General features: G+C 46.2%; 1 protein-coding gene across 4 annotated transcripts in view; it reads right to left on the bottom strand.

Moving 5' to 3' along the window:
* Window positions 1–6,642: 6,642 nt before the first annotated feature.
* The window catches only part of pax7a (paired box 7a), a 61,240-nt gene continuing 43,146 nt past the window's right edge, over window positions 6,643–24,736 (bottom strand). For all 4 annotated transcript variants that reach the window (XM_038968884.1, XM_038968889.1, XM_038968897.1 and 1 more), the window contains exons 8-9: window positions 8,125–8,374; window positions 6,643–6,758 (exon numbers count right to left, since the gene is read on the bottom strand). In XM_038968884.1, the coding sequence (XP_038824812.1) occupies window positions 6,643–6,758; window positions 8,125–8,374 (366 nt within the window). The remainder of the gene's footprint in view (window positions 6,759–8,124; window positions 8,375–24,736) is intronic.

The following is a 24,736-nucleotide window of genomic DNA, read 5'->3' as shown; positions in this document are numbered from 1 at the left end:
CGTGTTGTGTAAGAGAGTTTGATGTAGTGTTAGCACTGCCAGTTACAGACCACATATTACCCCGGGAGACAAAGGTTCATGTCACGCCCTGACCGTAGAGAGCTTTTATGTCTCTATTTTGGTTTGGTCAGGGTGTGATTTGGGTGGGCATTCTATGTTCATTTTCTATGTTTTGTATTTCTTTGTTGTTTGGCCGTGTGTGGTTCTCAATCAGAGGCAGCTGTCTATCGTTGTCTCTGATTGAGAACTATACTTAGGTAGCTTTTTCCCACATGGTTTTTGTGGGTAGTTGTTTTCTGTTTTTGTGTCTTCACCAGACAGAACTGTTTCGTGTTGTTACATTTTGTTATTTTGTCTCAGTGTTCAGTTTTTTAAAATAAATAATCATGAACACTTCCCACGCTGTGCTTTGGTCCACACCTTCTTCATACGACAACCGTTACAGAACTACCCACCACCAAGGGACCAAGCAGCGTGGAGGAGAGGACTGGACATGGGAGGACATCCTGGACGGCAAGGGATCCTACACATGGGAGGAGATCCTGGCTGGAAGGGATCGCCTCCCATGGGAACAGGTGGAGGCATCCAGGAGAGCAGAAGCAGCAGGAAAAGGGAACCAGCGGTATGAGGGAACATGGCTGGCAAGGAAGCCCGAGAGGCAGCCCCCAATATTTTTTGTGGGTGGCACACGAGGAGTTTGGCTCAGTCAGATTGTAGACCTGAGCCAATTCCCCGTGCTTACCGGGTGGAGCGTCGTACTGGTCAGGCACCGTGTTATGCGGTGGAGCGCACGGTGCCTCCAGTGCACGTTCACAGCCCGTACGCTACATCGCAGCTCCTCGCATCGGCCGGGCTAGAGTGGGCATCGAGCCAGGAGGGATGGTGCCGGCTCAGCGCATCTGGTCTCCAGTGCGTCTCCTCGGCTCGGGTTATCCTGTGCCAGCCCTACGCACGGTGTCCCCGGTTCGCCAGCACAGCCCAGTGCGACCTGTTCCAGCTCCCCGCACTTGCCGGGCTACAGGGGGTATCCAGCCAGGACGAGTTGTGCTAGCTCTGCGCTCGAGACCGCCAGTGCGCCTCCACGGCCCAGTGTATCCGGTGCCTCGGCTAAGGAAGAGGCCTCCTGCATGTCTCCCCAGCCTGGTGAGTTCTGTGCCTGTGCTAAGAACTAATCCTCCTGCATGTCTCCCCAGCCTGGTGAGTCCTGTGCCTGCTCCCAGAGCCAGGCCTCCTGTGTGTCTCTCCACTCCAGTGATGATCCATGGCAAGAAGCCTCCAGTGGTGATCCATGGCACGAAGCCTCCAGTGATGATCCATGGCAAGAAGCCTCCAGTGATGATCCATGGCACGAAGCCTCCAGTGATGATCCATGGCAAGAAGCCTCCAGTGATGATCCATGGCACGAAGCCTCCAGTGATGATCCATGGCACGAAGCCTCCAGTGGTGATCTATGGCAAGAAGCCTCCAGTGATGATCCATGGCACGAAGCCTCCAGTGATGATCCATGGCACGAAGCCTCCAGTGATGATCCATGGCAAGAAGCCTCCAGTGGTGATCCATGGCAAGAAGCCTCCAGTGATGATCCATGGCAAGAAGCCTCCAGTGATGATCCATGGCACGAAGCCTCCAGTGGTGATCCATGGCACGAAGCCTCCAGTGATGATCCATGGCACGAAGCCTCCAGTGATAATCCATGGCACGAAGCCTCCAGTGGTGATCCATGGCACGAAGCCTCCAGTGGTGATCCATGGCACGAAGCCTCCAGTGATGATCCATGGCACGAAGCCTCCAATGATGATCCATGGCACGAAGCCTCCAGTGATGATCCATGGCAAGAAGCCTCCAGGGGTGAGACATGGCACGAAGCCTCCAGAGACGGTCTCCAGCACGAAGCCTCCAGAGACGGTCTCCAGCCCGGAGCCTCCAGAGACGCCCTTCAGCTCGGAGCTTCCAGAGGCGCCCTTCAGTCCGGAGCTTCCAGAGGCACCCTTCAGTCCGGCCCCCGCAACGAGGGTCCCCAGTCCGGCCCCCAGTCCGAGGCCCGCTACGAGGGTCCCCAGTCCGGGGTTGGCGGCGAGGGTCCCTAAGTGGGCCAAACCAGAGGTGGAGCGGGGTCTACGTCCCGCACCAGAGCCGCCACCGCGGTGATATGCCCACCCAGACCCTCCCCTATAGGTTCAGGATTTGGATCCGCACCTTTGGGGGGGGGGGGGGGGGGGGGGAGGGTACTGTCACGCCCTGACCGAAGAGAGCTTTTTATGTCTCTATTTTGGTTTGGTTAGGGTGTGATTTGGGTGGGCATTCTATGTTCATTTTCTATGTTTTGTATTTCTTTGTTGTTTGGCCGGGTGTGGTTCTCAATCAGAGGCAGCTGTCTATCGTTGTTTTTCCCACATGGTTTTTGTGGGTAGTTGTTTTCTGTTTTTGTGTCTTCACCAGACAGAACTATTTCGTGTTGTTACATTTTGTTATTTTGTCTCAGTGTTCAGTTTTTTAAAATAAATAATCATGAACACTTCCCACGCTGCGCTTTGGTCCACACCTTCTTCATACGACGACCGTTACAGTTCAATCCCAGAGTTCATCACTTTACGCACTACAGTATGTCCCTCTCATTGCCCCTGTCATTCATTTCCCATCTGTCTCCATCAATAAAACTATGTAATACATTACGGTAATGGCCTGCTGAAATGTTGTTTTAAAATGAATGTATTTCATTGTGGATATACCTAAAGCGCTATCCCCATGCCATTTAACAGTGGGAATGGTAAGAGGAGCTTTGCTACTGTAATATACAGCACAGATGACAGTCCCAATGCCACACTGGACGGATTCCTCAATGCTCGTAGCATACCACTGAGATTAGCTGTGACTGTGTGCAAACATTAACAGACACCATTCCAGAGCACATGGGCCCTAGCCAGACCCAGACAGACAGACAGACAGACAGACCGACAGAGAGAGATCATAGCTGGACAATGTACAGAATGAATGACTTCCTACAGCTGTGCTCTGCAACAGTCCTGTGCAGCTCCCCCAGCGTGTACCTCTTTCTGGGACTGTTCAGCTCTCTCTTGCTCTCTCTCTCAGACAATGCTCACTGTGATGGAAACAGACATGTTCCCTGAAGCTCATAGAATGTAATACACATGTGCGCGTGTCCATGCATGCACACGTGTGTACTACACTATACAGAGCAAGTGGGCATTGTAGGGAAAAGAGAGGTGAAAAGTTCAGATGAATCCCCATCAGGCTGAATACTCATGATACACATTTTTCTTACATAAAAAAATGACCAATTTGGACTCTGTGACTTTATATTGTATTATTGTACTTTGATACGAAACCTCAAAAAGAACAAAACACAGCACTGGATCTGTTTTAGAGCTTTAATTGATAACAGTTACGCCAGTGTTACAGTCAACACACCAACAGGCTGAAGGTAGTAAATACCAATACAAGTTCCCACTACTCTAATACTTCATACAGCAGAATAAATTATACCATGGTAATATCCACACATGCGGAACAGGAAGGGAATAAAGAAAAACACAGATGCCATAAAGCAAGTAATCAGGTTAGGGGTCAGAGGGAAGGTGGGGAGAGGAAGAGTCATAATGATTTAAATTAGAAATGGATTTGATACACTAAAAGCATTTAAAAAAACATTTTTTTTATATACACAATAATGGGGCATTTTTAAACAGATATTTTAGACCAGCCTGGGTTCAGTGCTTCAGAGTCATTACTTTCAGTGAGGTGTTCTCCACTGGAGCCTGGCTGTACACACACATAGCCAGAGAACACACCATTCTATTCTAACCTCTTTCCCAGAAAGGAGAGGTCACCATCCTTCATGGCATCAAAGCTGTGCTGCTGAGCCCCTCGACAATGTTTCACACTGAGAGGTCAGAGGTCAGATAGATATGTATGGTCCACGGTAAGGTCTGCACTCAGATCGTGAGTCCATAAGATCAAGTGCTGGAATACACCTTCCAATGCTCCTGGCTGCACAGGTGTGGTATAATAGGTTCCATCTGGTCACCATCAAAACACATTGGTCCGAGACTCTCTCTCTCTCTGTCTACTAACTTAAATCCACTCAGTTGAGTTTCAACCTCTTTTATACAATTATTAAATTGAGGAAATTTATTGGAATTTTTTCCTAATTTAATATACAGAATTCATTACTTAGCTGGGCGCAAAACACTGCATTTTGTTGAAAGAAATCATTACAATATAACACAACCAAAAACAACAGAAGGAAACCAGTAAATAAAAAATACACTGACTTCCGCAGATCTCTTGCTTTAACTACCACTGAACATTGTTCTTGTTTTAGTATAAAACATACTTTTTATAATCAAACAATTCACAATCTACCCGTCTACTGTATCATGTCCATGTATATGCGACTAAGGACTAAATCTTGACTTGAAATATGCATACTTAACTCACTCCAACTTTTGGAAAACAATCACACACTGATGTCAATGGGAGTTATGCAAACGTATCTCAAGTTAGAATTCAGCCCAAAATAGATTGTGTCAAAAGTCAACTATGAGTGCTACACAAATGTTTCATATTTGCTATTCTAAAAAAATGGTTTCTTTTAGTACATATCTGTGAGTGTGTCGGTCAAAGCAGGAGTTGAATGTCCAGGGGACTAGGAGGGGGGCGTATCCAGTCAGAGCCAGAGAGGGGGCCAGCCAGGGCTGTTACCGGTGCCCTTTCACAATTGACTGGATTATTTGATTTGCAAAAGTGCATGTGACTGGCACAGCTTGTGTAATCTTAATCTCATCATGAGCAGAAAAGGAATGTGACTGAGTTATTCAACCATCCTGGAGGAATGTTTCACAGGAATGCGGACTTGGTCCAAACCAAAGTGGTAAACAGCTGCATGTGCCTTTAGAAAATGTCTTAATTACCCTAAGATAATATAAAAGGTGGCTGGTAATGAGAACGGTAATTTTGAATTAGCTTTGACAATATGTTTGTGTCATTTAATCTCCTTTACTCTCTTAAAGTCACATAGAGTTCTGTGGTAGACGGGGTTTGGGGGATAGGGGGTTCAGTCCTCATTGGCAAGGTCCATATTTCTAAACAAAAAACTTGAATTTCCCCAATCCTGTTTTTACAAACAATGCCCTCCTCCCCATGAAGTACAGCTAAGGATGGGATAGCTGTTGGGAGGGGGGAAGCCATTGGCCGCCAAACCGCTGCCAATTCCCAGTAGAATCCGCCCAGCCAGACTTCCCACAGAGTGGCCAAGTTCTTTAGGAATGTCAATTTGTATATGAAAGTGAGAAGGTCAAAACGCTTACTAAGATTAGAGCTCAGGGAACAGGCAGAGGAACAGCAGTCTGGGAAACAATCAGGTATTGTATACTATGATAAAAATACTATAGTATTCACTGTAGGGTTTTTGTGGACTTTACTGTAGCATCTACTGTAATATTTACTGAAGTATACTGTAGAAATTACAGATAACTATAGTACTGTAGTAAGAAAAAAAGTATGTACTATATGAATAAATGTTGTGTTTTTGGGAACTGTAGTATACTGTATAGTTTAGAAGTGGAAGCTTTCTCCTTGTAGGTAGGTAGATCGGGGGTCTGAGCAGTAGTTCAGAGAGTCTGCTCTCTTCTATAACCTGTAGGGGACATAACATATGTTCTATTCTTGGCATGTAGGTTTTCACTTATGGGTGGCACAAATTACGATGTGGTGGTGGGGGGGGGGGGGGGGGGGCTAGGCCATATGCAAATTAAATACTGTAGTTTTTACTAAAGTTTAAAAAGTGTAGTGTTTTTGCAGACTGTACTGTTTTTCCTGACAGTACTGTACTATACACTACACATTTTTTTTCAGATAATACTGTAGTATCTCCTATAGTGTTCTACAGTATCTTACAACATTCTATAGTAAGTACTATACATGGTCAAGGGATACTACACTGTGTAGTATAGTATTCTACAGTATACTACAATTTACTATAGAATTCGATAGTAAGTACTGTATTATTCTATAGTAAACTGTAGTATTTTCTCATGTCGGAGCTTCTCTCTCTGACTGGGCCGCCACACGCATGAACGTACGCACACATGCACACACACACAGACACACTCTGCACCACACTACACTGTATCACCTCAGTCATCTGCTAGCATTTCACACTGACAGAAAAAAGAGCCAGGAAGGGAATAAAAAACAAAATCACATGAATCATAATCATAACAGCAATAATAATATAAACAATATTGATATAAAACAAGAGGGATTATCATTTGAATGACATTGGCTTAGTGAACTACTATAAACAACAAGGTCAATGTACATTTGGAAATGGCTCTGAGTGTGGACTCGACTGCAGCCAGGGGGCGTGTTCTCCATGCTGGCTGGAGCCAATGTCTCTGGGATGTCTGGACAGAGCCAATCAGGGGTGAGGATGGCACAGGGGAGGGGCAGAGCCAAGGTTTACACAGCCTGACTGCCTGGCTGCCTGCTGGGTGGGGAGAGAGAGAGTGTGTGCTGGTGCAGTGGTTGGGCTGCAGGGTGGGGGGCAGCAGTAGGGTGGTGTATGTACTGTAGGGGGGTGTTGAGTTTAGACTGGGTAGAGCCAGGCGGAGGCTGGGTGTTTCAGTAGGCCTGTCCTGTCTCCACCTGCAGCAGTCCCAGGACAGCAGAGTGGTCTCCCAGCTTCATCCTCCTCTGGGTGGACAGACTCACGTTCTTAGCCAAGTAGTCAACTGCAGCTGGAGAGAACAGACACACAAAAAGTCACACATTTGCATGTGAGGGATATACACACACACACACACACACACACACACACACACACACACACACACACACACACACACACACACACACACACACACACACACACACACACACACACACACACACACACACACACACACACACACACACATAAACACACACTCACACACAACACACGGCCAACCCTTATGTTCTTGTTGGTCACTGTTGTTCATTTCATCTCTCTGTCTGACTCTGTTCTAAATGAGTTCTGACAGAACCAAGTGGAGTAAAATGAGAAATAATTTGAAAACAAAACAATCTCTTTCCCATGCCCTGTTTGAGGTTGGCATAGACTTGGCACGGGCATGTGCCACCTCATAGTGTCTCCATGCTGTCACTCAGCATGGTCCCAGAGTGTATTGTGTGTGCCAGTCTTCATTACACTTGGCATCTCTGATTTCATGCCCTCCACACTTCCCTTCCCCGATCATTTTCATCAGTAGACAGCAGCTCTCTCTTTTCTCCTCCATTCATTAGCCAGCCACTGTGCTCAATCACTGTCTTAATTAACCACAGATCAGATCACATCCACACGGCCATCAGTCTCTCTGCTCTGCAAGCTGGCTGCAGATAACACTACTGTCACACACACTCACGCACACAGACACACACACGCACACACACACACACACACACACACACACACACACACACACACACACACACACACACACACACACACACACACACACACACACACACACACACACACACCTAAACAAACACGCACAGGTATACACATGGGACCAAAGGAGGCTGGCTGGGGAAGTGTGCTACAGTTTACCCCTTATGAAGGGTTGTGACAGCATCAGTCAATAATTATGCTAATCTAATAGATCAGCCTGTTTCCTGCCCCGAGGTGTGTGTGTGTGTGTTTGTTTGTGTGTGTGTGTGTGTGTGTGAGATAGAAAGAGAGAGAAAGGGGTGGCTAAGAGGACAGTGTGGCCCCTCAGGGTGTGTTAGTGCCTTTGAAGTGGCCCTCTCCTCATTCCCAGCCAAGCAGAGCAGAGCATAGTGTGACTAAGCTAGGCAGCACCGAATGGGAATCAGAGGCCTTTATCAGGAGCACGTGTCTGCTCTGACAGACCAGGAGTCAAAGGTCAGGGGGCAGCCCGGCCTGGGAGGTGGTGGTAGCGGCACCATTTCCTCTAACTACCACTGGTCCCATGTAATATGAGATGGAAGACAGGCAGGAGACTTGGAAGGAGGTCAGATGGGAAAGGCAAAAGACATCCATAAACAAACACACACACTCACTTTCTCACATTCACACATAAACGCAGATGCAGTACTTACTCTGTCCATACTGGCTGTACTGGTATCCAGCGGTGACGGGGTCCACACTGTAGCTGGTGGCGCTGTAGGTGGGGGGGCAGTAGGACTGGGAGGAAGCCAGGCTGTCCACTCCCTTGATGGAGTCAGAGCGCTGGCTACAGCTGGCTGAGATGGGGTTGGAGGACTCCAGGCTGCCATGGAGGGGGGAGATGGAGAAGTCATGCTGGGACTGGGAGGGCACCGCGTTGGGGTTACTCAGGATGCTCATCACCTGGAGAGGGAGAGCAGAGGGGAGACAGAGGGGGAGTTAGAAAGGCTGAGGTCCTAAATAACACATGGATGAGATTGAGTGACTGCACTATTGAGTTGTACAGATGTAAAAAACAGTCTTTTAACTTTGAAACATGGACCAACAAAAAAGGGGGGGGGGAAAGAAAAGGGGCGAGGGATGGGGATGTAGATGTAGGGAGATGTAGGGATGTAGAGAGATGGGGTGAGAGAGGGAAATGGGGTGAGAGAGGGAGATGAGGTGAGGGAGGGAGATGGGGTGAGGGAGGGGAAGAAACAAAAAGAGTGTTCTATTAGTGGTGCCAGTGAGTTCAGCGTTAAACGCAGGGACAGTGTGGGGACAGTGTGGGGACAGAAGGGTCTTAGGGTGATAATAGAGCCACTGACAGACAGACCCTGTATGTCCCAGAGCCTGGAGGCTGGAGGAGGCCTGAGGCCTACATCACAACAAGCACTGAGGGACTCCCTAATCTCCATCCCCTAGCCTAGCCATCTCATGAATAGTAATGAAGTTGGAAGCAGTAAACGATCCTCTTAGATCAGATCCCCACAGAAATAGTCTCCACTAGCCTCGCTGAAGGGCCTACTGCTAGTATGAGTTAGGGTTATGGCTAGGGTAAGTATTAGGGGTGTTATTTATACAGCATGAGTGCATTTATTTCAATACTCTGTAATCTCATCTAATATACAATGATGAGTTAACAAATAATACACTTGTGGTATGGATATGATTATCTCCATTAGACTAGAGGCACAGACCATCGCCACAATGCAATGCAGATGGAGGCTTCTACTGAGCTTCTGGCCGAAACTGAAACGTTAGAATTGGACTATAATGTCCCTTTTTATAAAACTAGAAAGGGCCGGGGAGATTGTGAATGGGGGAGAATGGGGAAATGGTCCCACACATGCTTCCCTTATATTGCATGGAAGCATCCTCCCCAACATCAGGTTCACGTTGTGTCTCGTTACGCTGGGCTGGCCTTTGGCGCTTTGGCTGCTAAACCAATTAGCCCATCATGGAGGTGGTTAAACACACACACACACACACACACACACACACACACACACACACACACACACACACACACACACACACACACACACACACACACACACACACACACACACACGCACACACACACACACACACACACACACACACACACACACACACACACGCACACAAAAGGTTTAAACACAGTTCACAGAGCCGATGCTGTGGTGCAAAATATCCTACAGAAGGACAGGGCTCCAGTCAATCTCCAGAGTGAACATCCAAACAACCATTATACTGTAGAACCTCTTCACCGCATACATATGCAGCCCTACTGCTCAGAAATACATAGCCAGACACACACACCGGATAGGGAAAATGTATCTTATTCCACAAATTAATCCTATTCTGCAAAAACTGTCTCTGAGGAAATATGAAGCACTTGAGGCACATCAGAGACATAAAGGCTGGTTAGTGATTTCCTCATGTTAATTCTATCAGGATGGAAACCCCCCACCATCCACCAGCCCCACAACTTATTCAGACAGAACATGTGACATGTATCCATAAGAGGGAGATTTATGGCTCTCTGCATGCAGGACACATGGGATGCTCTCTCCCATATGGATTGGAGCTGGAAAACAGACTCCTTCTCAGTGTGGAACCTCCTATACCCTGCTGTGCTGGGCTGTGCTGTTCTGTGCTGTGCCGGGCTGTGTTGTGGTGTACTGTGCTGTGCTGGTCATGTGACTGGGTGTGAGGAAGTGCTAGTTGGGGGTCCAGGGAGACAGCTGGAGGGGGTGGTGCCAGATATAGTCATCAGTTAATTGAAGCTTGATTACATCGCTTCCTTATTTAAACATGAAATAATAAAACGGCCAGCAATCAGGGGCTGTGCTAAATTGAGCCTAATTACTATTCATAGATTTCACCAGTTCCTCAACAGAGATGGCCACTTTTCATGGACAATGTTATAATTACATTTTTTCCCCAAGATTGCAAAAAAGTTTGTAAAAAAGACAGTATGTCTGGACGGTTGTATCCTTGAGATGCCCTTCCTAAAATTGTTCAGAAGGTTTTGGTTAACTGATGCTGGAGGGGGGAAAGGTAAGCTCCTCGATTGAGCCTGGGTTCATATTAGCTATCTGTAATGTCCTACTGCTTTCACACAGCTAAATAAAAATCAATGCCATTTCACCACTTCCCCCTATTATCTGATGTGGGTGGAGATATGGCTGATGCTGAGTATCAGCTGCAGGGTGTAAAACACACCCTCAACAGGCCTTTAGACCTGCTCTGCTCCAGAACAACACCACTCAATACACACTTAACACCCTCACTCCCTTTCAGAACAGTCCTCCACTACACCCCTTCCTCCCTCTCTCTCTCTCTCTCCGTACAGCGTCTTCAGTGTTCGTTTGTTGTTTGACTTTGTGCTAGGGCTGTTGGAGGAGATAATGTGAGCCAGGACCAGTTTAAAGGACACTGCTCCAGGGCGTCCCCTGCCTCTCTCTATACAGATAAATTACTTTATAAATAATAATAAAAAACTAATTAATTCTCTCAACTTCTGAGCCCTCCAGCCCTGCGGCAGAGTGAACAGGGAACTGTAAGTTGATACAATGTGAATCCTTTCAGAAAAATAAATTGAGCATTTGCGACACAAAAATACATTCTTTTATACCCTGCTAATTTCCTTAACAGTCAAATTATATTTTTTTGTCTACTTAAATGTTTGACGAGCCTTTGCTCTTTGTTGGATTTGCTTCCTGAATAAAATAACTTGACTTACTGCGAGGCAGTTGACTGACTGAGAAAGCGGAAGGCATTATTTTCAAAAATTTCAAAAATTGCATAATTTTCTTACATACAATACTCGCTAAATTCCCTACAGTGACATGTTCAAGCCACAGTTTCAAAGAGATGCCTTACGTCACAATGTTATTTATTAACCTTTATTTTCACTATATATGAAGTACACAATCAATGCAATATCCCTAAACAATACTTACATTATGAATATACGGTCATGTAATGTGCTATGCTCATCTTAACCCTTGAATGACCACATCAGGTCAGAGTGCACCTGTGCTCACTGCTCACCCAGTGACATGCACTAGTGACGGATGAAAATGTTCACTATACGCTTTTTCATGTTCACAAAAATATTTCACAGACAAAGTTTTTGCATCTGAAAGAAAGTGATACAGCATAAGGAAAATAAAAAAGAGAGTATATAGATATAAAGAGAGGGGGAAGGAAAGAGGAGAGAGAAGAGAGAAAGAGAGAGTGAGAGTGTGAGAGAGAGGCTTTGGGAAGTACAAAGACTCCTGTAGGACTGAGTTGGCCTGAGGGCCAGCCTGCCTGGAGAGCTGATAGGACAGCCCTGTGTTCCATTCTCGGCGCCAGCGCCCTCGCCAACACACTCCACTCCACAAACACTTCTCTTAATCTGCGCAAGACTGGATTAGCTCCCCTGTCACCGATAGCTCCCGTTCTGCCCAAATCGAATGCCCCCAAGACATACCTTTAAGTTCGGCAGAGGTCACCGGGGCAGAGAGGAGAAAATAAGCACTCCAAATGTCTGGAAGTTATCTGAGGGGCGCAGAATAACATCGCGCACCTTGGCAGATCTGCCTGGCTGATACACGCCTCAGCTGGGAATGACTTAAGATCAGGGATGACGATGACACCAAATTTGGGTAGATGTTTTTTTCAATGTCAGTCCTGGGGTGTGATTACAGAGAGTAAATGTATTTTTGAATTTACTGACCTATAAATTAAGAAGTATGAGTACACTGAATGGTATTTCTTGGTTGATTGGAAATAATTCAAACTTGCGCAACGGCTAAAATTGGGTGCAATATTCCATATAAAATATTGAATATTTACAAATTATTTCTGAGAACTGATTAAAAAAACATGTGATGCAAATATTACTCAAAAGCTAGTAGAAACATTTTACTGATACTGTACATTGAAGAATGCAGGGTAAAATGATTATGCACAAATCAAATAAACAACAGCATCAATTTCTTCATTTTGAAAACAACTAGGAAAGAGAATTAAAAAAGAAAAGATGAAGGAGTTTTTCTAAAGAGTCAATGGACCAGTGCAACCCCAAGTCCCCCCACCCTCCCCCTCAGCCCTCCTTCTCACATGAGAGGAACAGCCCAGCGGGCAGTAAGGCCCCTCATCTGAGCAGACATAATGACTATTTAAAAATAACAGCGATTGCATAAATTGAATTAGAGCGTTTTGGTCACGGTGGAGGTGATGCTAGTGGTAGGGGAGCTGTGTGGGGCCGTGCCGCAGACTGACGTGTTGGTGGCAGGCAGCAGATGACGGGCCCTGGCCTGTGAGTCAGTGCATTAATTGGCCGCGGCACGTTAATCAAAAGTGAAAAGTGTCTTCCGCCACCAATGCTATGGGACGAGGAGAGACAGAGACAGGATGAAGAGAGGGTGAGAGGGAGGATGGGAACTGGAGAGAGAGAAATAGGTTTTTGAAGCATGTGGGTTGTACGGGCAGAGGGGGGGGTTAATTGTGTTCAATTAAGTGCCTGATTGGCACTGACAGAATCTGGGCATTGACAAGCTAGGCACAGATGAGGACGATTAGCGGGCATTGGAACAAGCTGTCACTTCTCACAACATGTTAGCCATACTACCACAGTATCCCCCAGTCTCTCAACTCTGCTCTCTAACACCTCTCCCCACAAACACTGAGCTGCACTATTTTATCTAACAGCTAAACTCGAGACCTAAACACACACAATATCAAATGAAATTCCACATGATCTTAAATAAATACTAATTCCAAAATGTTTCATAAAATGTAATTGGAGAATAATAGTTTTGACAAAATGCATTTTCTTCCCTGACTCCTTCCCCGGCCCCCACCCGTCTTCTCTAACCCTGTGTTCAATGGAGCACAGCTGCCTGCTACTAGCCAGAGAAAGGTCTCCCTCCCTCCTAAACATCCAACAGTGCGTGCAGGGCCCCTCACTAAACAGAGGTTAATATGCCGTCTATTGGGCTGCAATTGGAGAACGTGTGGGGAGCAATCCTCTATTCTCTGCTAGTGATATGCTTGAGTTACTGTGGGATGGATTCAGCCACCAGGAACAAGAGCAACCCCCTCCAATACACAAACACACACACACACACACACACACACACACACACACACACACACACACACACACACACACACACACACACACACACACATACGCACGCACGCACGCACACACACACACACACACACTGCAACTCTCCTCACACCACCGTCTCTGCCAAATTAAACGGCAGATTTTCTGATTCCAGCAGAGTGGTTTCAGTGAGGCAGGGCTGTGTGTATGAGGGAGGGTGCAGCTCGGAGAGGACAGAGAGGCGTATCGGGGAGCGGGGAAGTCGGGGGGAGCTGGGGGGGTTTGTTTGCTAAAAACAGCAGGGGCCAGGCCTAGTGAAAAATGTCAGGTCAAATTGTTCTTGACAGTGTTAATGTTTGCACCTCATAGCCATAATTACATGTAAATAAATAGTGAAATAGCTCTCAGCTGGAGACTGAGAGGAGTGGGCTGCAGCTCCAGACAACCAGCTGGGGACCCAACCACATCACACATTCTCATTTTACTGGCTCACGAGAAAGAGGAAGAGAGAGCAAGGGAGAAAGAGAGGGAGAGGAAGAGCGAGAGAGAGAGCGAGAGAGAGAGAGAGAGAGAGAGAGGAAGAGCGAGAGAGAGAGCGAGTGAGAGAGAGAGAGAGAGAGAGAGAGAGAGAGAGAGAGAGAGAGAGAGAGAGAGAGAGAGAGAGAGAGAGAGAGAGAAAGAGAGAAAGAGAGAAAGAGAGAAAGAGAGAGAGAGAGAAACATGCTATGTGATGTTTACAAAGTAACAAAATTATATTTTTGTTTTTAGCTTGAAAAAAATATGCTTGAATGTCCAAGGTTATCAGAATAATGTTCTAAAGATGCTGTAAAATATAACACTGAGCAATACTGGGCTCCATTTCATCTTGGTGGGAAGCTGAGATATGTGGGTGGTGTGTTGGATTAGGTCTATCTCTCCACTGAGCACCATAGGGTTAGACTGGGGGAGGGGGAGGGGAGCAACAGGGATAGTGTGCCAATGAAGCACTCAGAAAGAGAGAGAGGAAGAAAGAGAGAGAGAGAGAGAGAGAGAGAGAGAGAGAGAGAGAGAGAGAGAGAGAGAGAGAGAGAGAGAGATAGAGAGAGAGAGAGAGAGAGAGAGAGAGAGAGAGAGAGAGAGAGAGAGAGAGAGAGAGAGAGAGAGAGAGATGACCAGAGAGGTATTAATCACGTCCATGCACCTGTCAGAGAGGCATCTGGAACTAACAAGAAACACATGCAGTCAGACAACCTCCCCTACCTCCAGACGGACAGCTAGCAGGGCAGGTTGACTGCAGCCCTGCATTGCTGTGATTCTGCCACCCCCTGACCCCTCCCACAGAGGTCACACTGCGCAGGCCTCACACACCACACACTTCACCTGCCTCCTTTCCTGCCCCAACAAATGGAAGGTATGAGACTGCATAATACTACTAATAAATTATAATTATAATAACAAACAAAATATTGATGATGATGATGATGCCGATAATAATAATGATAATCATAATAATGATAATCATAATAATATGTAGAAGAAGCAAAAAACATTGTTAAGCGATGGAAAATAATGCAACAAATGTATGGAATAAAATGTCTTGAGCATGTTTCACAGTGTACGCCTGTGTGTAATTGGTTTTCAAGATAGAATTGATGTATGTGCCTATACTTTAATAAAGGCAATACCATTCTCAATCTTATAGGCATTTTGTCTGCGTGGGACACACAGCATGTGAATCAGTCTCAGTCATTTCCTACTTAAATCTTCTAGGATTTACTGAAATGTATATTGGCTGCCTCTGCAAGATAAATGTCAATCGCATTCCCTTATATTTACTATTTATCAGGATGCAGCAGCTCACTTTCTGCAGGAAATATATTTTACCCGCACACAAACACCATTGCATTTAAATAGCATTTTTATTGTCGCCATAGCCTTTCATCTGGGCGTGGGGAGCAGAGCTGCCTCACCAGGGGGAGAGAGAGTGACGGAGAGAAAGAGAGAGCGAGGGAGAGAGACAGCCAGAGAGCGAGAGAGAGCGAGAGAGAGAGACCTACTATTAGCAGGAGTTGCCAAAAAAAAGAAGGGGACAGGTTGGTAGGTGAAAAATAGATAAAAAACACATCCAGAGATATTTATGTTAAACAAGAAGGCAAAGAGCGTATTGGTTTAACTTAGCTGTTCTAGCGGGGTTAGAGGTTGAGCTATAGAGAACACAGGCATGGAACCAACCACAGAGAGCCCACTAACTGGTTAAGAAATCAAAAGCCTGTTTAGGAAAAACTTTTGCCCTTGCATCATTTAACATACAAACACTAAAGGCACCTAAAACCCTATTCAATCTTGGCAGACAATAAAAATGCATTTAAATTAGATACATATAGTCAAAAGCCCCATATTGCCAATGTGTGTATGTTTGTGACACCAGCAATCCTTTCCTCTGAGTTCAGAAGTGTTAAACAGGCAGCAAGCCCTAATAATCTATGCAGAAACATATAGCCAGTGGATATGATTTACACTCCCTTGATTTTCTTGGCAGCTGCCAAGAGCAGGTCTTATTTTTTAAATATTTTTTTTGAAAGCCACTTATATATTTTTTTATACTTGCCAAATTGAAACAGTATTTGTTTTAATGGAAGTTCTAATTAACGTCTATGTATTCCCCCTCTTGCTCTGCGAGAGGCTGAGCTATGAATGCAGGCTATGTGTTCATCCCCTTTGATTAGTTGTCAGTAGAGCTTGCCAGCTGACATGGTGCCCGGTGAGAGGCTTAATGCCCAACTTTTAATAATGTGGGGGACTACATGAATCTCCCTCTCTCATTGGTATTCAGGTGCAGGATGTGTTGTTAGAAGTCAGAGAGGGGGGAGGAATGGAGCCAGAGCCTCTAGATTGTTCCTATATTTTCCCTCTCCCTCTCTCTCCCTCTTTTTTGGCAACGACTAGTGTTGGCGTCTTAAATGGAATTCATCCCGTTTTTTAAAGAAGCGTCAGTGCTCGCTAATGGAAGAGAAGAGCGGCAGCGGCAGTTTGGAGTCTCCCCTGGCTTATCTATGTCAGACAGTTGTGGGGAGTCGCTAGCAAGGCGAGCATAGCGTGGTGTCAGCGTGCGTGGTGCGGTGCAGAGCAGCGAGGGTAGCCAGGCAGGCCTGGGGACACGGATCAAAGGGAGGCAGGGGTGAGAGCAGCTCTGCCTGTCTCTGATCCCCTGTGTGTGTGTGTGTGTGTGTGTGTGTGTGTGTGTGTGTGTGTGTGTGTGTGTGTGTGTGTGTGTGTGTGTGTGTGTGTGTGTGCGTGCGTGCGTGCGTGCGTGCGTGCGTGCGTGCGTGCGTGCGTGCGTGCGTGCGTGCGTGCGTGCGCGTGCATGCGTGTGTAGGCCCAGCCCACTTCCACAGCACCACAGGCTCTCCTCACACATGGCATCCATGGTCCCTCTCACTCCAAAACACACATCACTTCCAGGACAGAGAAAAATGGAGAGCTAACTTACTACAATGATTTATTATCCAACATCCAGCACCAGTCAAAAGTTTGGACACACCTACTCATTCCAAGGTTTTTCTTATTTTCTATTTTCTACATTGTAGAATAATAGTGAAGACATCAAAACTATGAAATAACATATATGTTATAATGTAGTAACCAAAAAGGGTTTAAACAAATCAAAATATATTTTATATTTGAGATTCTTCAAAGTAGCCACCCTTTACCTTGATGACAACTTTGCACACTCTTGGCATTCTCTCAACCAGCTTCAGGAGGTAGTCACTTGGAATGCATTTCAGTTAACAGGTGTGCCTTGTTAAATTTAATTTGTGGAATTTCTTTCCTTCTTAATGTGTTTGAGCCAATCAGTTGTGTTGTGACAAGGTAGGGGTGGTATACAGAAGATAGCCCTATTTGGTAAAAGACCACATCCATATTATGGCAAGAACAGCTCAAATAAGCAAAGAGAAATGACAGTCCATCATTACTTTAAGACATGAAGGTCAGTCAATACGGAAAATGTCAAGAACTTAGAAAGTTTCTTCAAGTGCAATCGCAAAAACCATTAAGCGCTATGATGAAACTGGCTCTCATGAGGACCACGACAGGAAAGGAAGGCCCAGAGTTAACTCTGCTGCAGAGTTAAGTTAATTAAGTTAATTAGAGTTACCAGCCTACGAAATTGAGTTCAAGTAACAGACACATCTCAACATCAACTGAGTCCAAATTTGGGGTTTTTGGTTCCTACCGCTGTGTCTTTGTGAGACGCAGAGTAGGTGAATGGATGATCTCAGCATGTGTGGTCCCCACCGTGAAGCAGGGCGGAGGAGGTGTGATAGTGTGGTGGTGCTTTGCTGGTGACACTGTCAGTGATTTATTTAGAATTCAAGGCAGACTTAACTTCTCTAGGATAGGGGGCAGCAAATTCACTATTGGATAAATAGCGTGCCCAATTTCAACTTCCTTCTACTCATCCCCAGAATATAAGATATGCATATTATTAGTAGATTTGGATAGACAACACTCTGAAGTTTCTAAAACTGTTTGAATCATGTCTGTAAGTATAACAGAACTTATGTAGCAGGCAAAACCCCGAGGACTAACCATACATTTATTTTTTAAGTCACTGTCTGTTCAATGAGTTTTCATTGGAATACTGGATTTCTAATCACCCTGTTTTCAGTTCCTACCGCTTCCACTGGATGTCACCACTCTTTGGAAATAGGTTGAGGTTATTCCTTTGTGCAATGAAGAAGTTAGGCCACCTGGAAACAGTGTAACGTCATGTGTACTGTTTGAGAGTTGCGCAAGACTAGAAAAGTAGCGTTAGTTTGTTGGTCTCCTGTATTGAAAACAGATAGACCCGTCTTCAATTTGATCGATTATTAACGTTTACAAATACCTTAAGTTGTATTACAAAAGTAGTTTGAAATGTTTTGGCAAAGTTTAGAGGTCATTTTTGAGATATTTTGTAGTGACTTTGCGCAAATTGGAAGCTGTTTTTTTCTGGATCAACCACGCCAAATAAATGGACAATTTGGATATATATGGACGGAATTAATCGAACAAAAGGACCATTTGTGATGTTTATGGGACATATTGGAATGCCAACAAAAGAATCTCGTCAAAGGTAAGGCTTGATTTATATTTTATTTCTGCGTTTTGTGTCGTGCCTGCAGTGTTGAAATATGCTACACTCTCTTTGTTTACTGTTGTGCTATCATCAGATAATAGCATCTTATGCTTTCGCCGAAAAGCCTTTTGGAAATCTGACATGGTGGCTGGATTCACAACGAGTGTAGCTTTAATTTGGTATCTTACATGTGTGATTTAATGAAAGTTTGATTTTATATAATTTTTTTGAATTTGGCGCTCTACATTTTCCCTGGCTATTGGCCAAGTGGTACGGTAGCGTCCCACATATCCTAGAGAAGTTAACAGCATTCGGCAATGATACGCCATCCCATCTGGTTTGCGCTTAGTGGGACTATTATTTGTTTTTCAACAGGACATTGACCCAACACACCTCCAGGCTGTGTAAGGGCTATTTGACCAAAAAGGAGAGTGATAGAGTGTTGCATCAGATGACCTTGCCCCCCAATCACCTAACCTCAACCCAATTGAGATGGTTTGGGGTGAGTTGGACCGCAGAATGAAGGAAAAGCAGCCAACAAGTGCTCAGCATATGTGGGAACTCGTTAAAGACTGTTGGATAAGCATTCCAGGTGAAGCTGGTTGAGAGAATGCCAAGAGTGTGCAAAGCTGTCATCAAGGCAAAAGGTGGCTACTTTGAATAATCTAAAATCTAAAATATATTTAGATTTGTTAAACACTTTTTTTGGTTACTGCATGATTCCATATGTGGCATTTCTGTAACTCTTCATCCGAAGAGGAGGAGCAGGGATTGAACCAAAATGCAGCGTTTCGATTTGACATAATATTTATTTACAAAACGGAAAAACACGACAACACTTTAACAAACTACAAAACAATAAACGACGTAGACAGACCTGGACGACGAACTTACATGAAACACGAAGAACGCATGAACAGGAAAACTGACTACATAAAACGAACGAACAAACAAAACCGAAAACAGTCCCGTGTGGCGTAACATACACAGACACAGGAGACAACCACCCACAACAATCAATGTGAAAACGCCTACCTTAATATGGCTCTCAATCAGAGGAAATGAAAACCACCTGCCTCTAATTGAGAGCCATATCAGGTCACCCTTTAAACCAACATAGAAACAGAAAACATAGACTGCCCACCCAAACTCACGTCCTGACCAACTAACACATACAAAACTAACAGAAAACAGGTCAGGAACGTGACATAACCCCCCCCCTCAAGGTGCGAACTCCGGGCGCACCAGCACAAAGTCTAGGGGAGGGTCTGGGTGGGCATCTGACCACGGTGGTGGCTCAGGCTCTGGGCGAGGTCCCCACCCCACCATAGTCAATCCCAGCTTACGTCTCCCCCTTAGAATAACCACCCTCATCTTACACCCACTTAATTTAAATGTTAACCTTAAGATAAGGGGCAGCACCAGGACAAGGGGCAGCACCGGGATAGAGAGATAGCTCAAGACAGAGAGGTAGGTCAGGATAGAGAGGTAGCTCAGGATAGAGGGGCAACTCCGGACTGAAGGGCAGCTCCGGACAGAGAGACAGCTCTGGACTGAGGGGCAGTTCTGGATTAATGACAGCTCTGGACTGAGGGGCAGTTCTGGATTAATGACAGCTCCGGGCTGAGGGGCTGCTCATGGCTGGCTGACGGCTCTGGACGCTCATGGCTGGCTGACGGCTCTGGACGCTCATGGCTGGCTGACGGCTCTGGACGCTCATGGCTGGCTGACGGCTCTGGACGCTCATGGCTGGCTGACGGCTCTGGACGCTCATGGCTGGCTGACGGCTCTCGACGCTCATGGCTGGCTGACGGCTCTCGACGCTCATGGCTGGCTGACGGCTCTCGACGCTCATGGCTGGCTGACGGCTCTCGACGCTCATGGCTGGCTGACGGCTCTGGACGCTCATGGCTGGCTGACGGCTCTGGACGCTCATGGCTCACTGGCGGCTCTGGCAGATCCTGTCTGGTTGGCGGCTCTGGCAGATCCTGTCTGGTTGGCGGCTCTGGCAGATCCTGTCTGGTTGGCGGCTCTGGCAGATCCTGTCTGGTTGGCGGCTCTGGCAGATCCTGTCTGGTTGGCGGCTCTGGCAGATCCTGTCTGGTTGGCGGCTCTGGCAGATCCTGTCTGACGAATGGCTCTAGCGGCTCCTGACTGGCGAACGGCTCTGACGGCTCGGGACAGACGGGCGGCTCTAATGGCTCGGGACAGACGGATGGCTCAGACGGCACTGGGCAGACGGATGGCTCAGACGGCGCTGGGGAGACGGATGGCTCAGATGGCGCTGGGGAGACGGATGGCTCAGATGGCGCTGGGGAGACGGATGGCTCAGATGGCGCTGGGCAGACTACAGACTCTAGCCGACTGAGGCGCACTGTAGGCCTGGTGCGTGGTGCCGGAACTGGAGGCACCGGGGTAAGGACACGCACCTTCAGGCTAGTGCGGGGAGCAGGGACAGGGCACACTGAATTCTCAAAGCGTACCTTGGGCCTGGTGCGTGGTACCGGAACTGGTGGTACCGGGCTGAGGGCACGCACATCAGGACGAGTACGGGGAGAAGGAACAGTGTGTACAGGGCTCTGGAGACGCACAGGTGGCTTAGTGCGTGGTGCCGGAACTGGAGGCACTGGGCTGGAGACACGCACCATAGGGAGAGTGCGTGGAGGAGGAACAGGGCTCTGGAAACGCACTGGAAGCCTGGTGCGTGGAGTAGGCACTGGTGGTACTGGGCTGGGGCGGGGAGGTGGCGCCGGAAATACCGGACCGTGCAGGCGTACTGGCTCCCTTGAGCATTGAGCCTGCCCAACCTTACCTGGTTGAATGCTCCCCGTCGCCCGACCAGTGCGGGGAGGTGGAATAACCCGCACCGGGCTATGTAGGTGAACCGGGGACACCATGCGTAAGGCTGGTGCCATGTAAGCCGCCCCGAGGAGACCTACTGGTGGCCAGATATGTAGGGCCGGCTTCATGACATCCGGCTCAACGCTCAATCTAGCCCTACCAGTGCGGGGAGGTGGAATAACCCGCACGGGCTATGCACACGTACAGGAGACACCGTGCGCTCTACTGCGTAACACGGTGTCTGCCCGTACTCCCGCTCTCCACGGTTAGCCTGGGAAGTGGGCGCAGGTCTCCTACCTGCCCTTGGCCCACTACCTCTTAGCCCCCCCCCAAGAAATTTTTGGGGTTTCTTCTCGGGCTTCCTTGCTAGCCGTGTACCTTCATATCTCCGGTCTTGAGCTTGATTCTCCGGCTTCCAGCCACGTCTCCTTGCTGCCTCCTCATACCACCGCTCTTGGGCTCTCGCTGCCTCCATCTCCTCACGAGCGCGGCGATATTCCCCAATATGTGCCCAGTGTCCTTTTCCCTCCAAGACTTCTTCCCAAGTCCACGAGTCCTGATTATTTGGTCGCTGCTCGTAGTCACACTGCTTGGTTCTGGTAATTTGGTGGGTGGTTCTGTAACGGCGTTCCTCCTCCAGGGATTGAACCAAAATGCAGCGTTTCGATTTGACATAATATTTATTTACAAAACGGAAAAACACGACAACACTTTAACAAACTACAAAACAATAAACGACGTAGACAGACCTGGACGACGAACTTACATGAAACACGAAGAACGCATGAACAGGAAAACTGACTACATAAAACGATACAAACAAACAAAACCGAAAACAGTCCCGTGTGGCGTAACATACACAGACACAGGAGACAACCACCCACAACAATCAATGTGAAAACACCTACCTTAATATGGCTCTCAATCAGAGGAAATGAAAACCACCTGCCTCTAATTGAGAGCCATATCAGGTCACCCTTTAAACCAACATAGAAACAGAAAACATAGACTGCCCACCCAAACTCACGTCCTGACCAACTAACACATACAAAACTAACAGAAAACAGGTCAGGAACGTGACAATTTCATAGTTTTGATGTCTTCACTATTATTCTACAATATAGAAAATAGTGAAAATAAAGAAAACCCCTGGAATGAGTAGGTGTGTACAAACTTTTGACTGGTACTGTAGGTTATTTTTTTCAAGCTATTGCTCAGACTCCTTCCTAACACATAGAAAGAAGCCTTGAATTTTATGTCATGTTTAATAGTTTTCCTTTGCCCTAATCAGTTATCTTGTGAGTGGACCTGTTTGATCCATTCCAGGTTTAATCAAAAAGGTCCAATATGTCTATTTATCATTTATTCACAGTAATAATTGTTGGAGGTACAGAAATGTGGTTTTAAGATGTGCTGTGATCAACAGCCCAGTACACCTGAGTGTGGTTGATAGACTGACTTGTAGCAGTATTTTCCTACATGGATTTATGTTATTTCACTCTGAGACAATGCATCGTGGCCCTCTGTATGTTATCCTCAACTTCAATATCCCTGGGATTTGTCTAAAAACGTTGCAATGTTTGTATTTCATTACAGAGGGCTTCTTCCCTTGTAAGGTTTGAACACAAACTCTAACTCTAGCTCTAGCTCTTGGTACTGCTGGAGCCTCATGAGCAGCAGTTGTTTTCTCCCCTCTCCCAGCAGGTGTCCCTGTCATGCAATAAAGAGGAATTTAGCCAAAACGGCTGCCAAAGAACACATCTCCCAAGAATAACTAGGGCTTCAAAGGCTTATTTGAAGATAGTGGCCATAGAGTTGTATATGACCTAACATTGTTTCTGGGGAGGATGTAGACCACCTCAGCTTTGGATATGTTTCCTTTTACAGTGCTGCTGTTTCACCATGCCATAACCAGGTACAGCAGGCTCTGTAAATACAATGCAACTACCTGTGCTTAAAATGTGTAACAGATAAACTGTTCGAACTTGGAACAATTAGAACAAAGGCAAGGCTACATTTTATTAGGACAAATGTACAATTGTATTTATTGTGCTCTAAGTCATTTTGGTTTTAAGGAATGGAGAGCAGAGAGAAGGACATGTGTCGAGCTAAATTGTTGTTAATGAGTTCTTCAATCGCATGCTTTAACTATTTGCCCAATTACTTCCTGGTAATTAAGGCACTGTAAAAGGAATCACAACAGAAGCTTTCATCACAGCATGGAAAACTTGGTTACGGAGACAAAAGCACAGATTTGTATATTTATCTTGAAACAACTAGTTGTTTATATGTCCCTATCCAAGTTTCCATCCAACTGTTTTATGCAAGTAATGTAGATGACAAATAAAAATAATCTTGCCGTTTTTTCCATAATCATAATCTGATCAGGTGCCAAACTGATCAGCCAACCGTGTGCAGATAGAGCTGTTGGCTAGAGAGCACGTGCCAATACAAGAGTAGACACACTTGCTATATAACGCAACATTTTTTGTGAGTGGAAAATGCGATGGAAACCCATTTAACTTGCATTTGTTATTAGACCCATGGGAATTTAAACGCAAAAGGTATTATATGTGCACTTCATCATCACAAACAGTTTGTCATCTGCAACAATTTCATTTGAGGGAAACATCTCTGGTGGGAAAATGCAGATTTTTAGATATAAATGATTATTCACCAATTGGATGGAAACCTAGCTATTGCGGGTATTTAGGGTCATTTAGACTTCAGAAATATAATGTTTCAGAAATGAGTTTGGGAATACTTGTTGTGAAACAAATCAAACCAAAACAGCGCCAGTTGATTGACACACAAAAATATTTCTCCATCAAAAAAGCAATAATAATGTTTTCAGCCACTGCTGATATTTCTGCTCCCTGCCACCACCTCATACTCCTGGCCTTTCCTCTATTCAACACCTGCTGTGACACTAGATGAAACAGGACCAACACAACATCGCTGTGCTCATACCTCTAGCCCAGCCAAGCACAGCTTAACCCACCTCCCCACCCCTGACATAGCTTGCGCTTCTCTCTCGCAAACCAACCAAATTTATATCCCACACGACAACAACCCCAGTGCCGGCACGGATGGCTTTTCCAGCGGCCGTAATGGAAAAATGTGCGCTGTCGGGAAAGGTTATGGGATTGGGATGGGTGCGAGGACCTGTCGGCAATGCTGAACGCAGCAGGATTCCATTATAAACTTGGCAGTTGGCCACCGCAGCCCATTTACTGGGAATCACAGAATTTTTGTC

The sequence above is a fragment of the Salvelinus namaycush genome, chromosome 2 (assembly GCF_016432855.1).
Source record: "Salvelinus namaycush isolate Seneca chromosome 2, SaNama_1.0, whole genome shotgun sequence".
Lineage (NCBI taxonomy): Eukaryota > Metazoa > Chordata > Actinopteri > Salmoniformes > Salmonidae > Salvelinus > Salvelinus namaycush.
The sequence above is the reverse complement of the archived record's forward strand: the minus strand, read 5'-3'. Positions and strand labels throughout refer to the sequence as shown.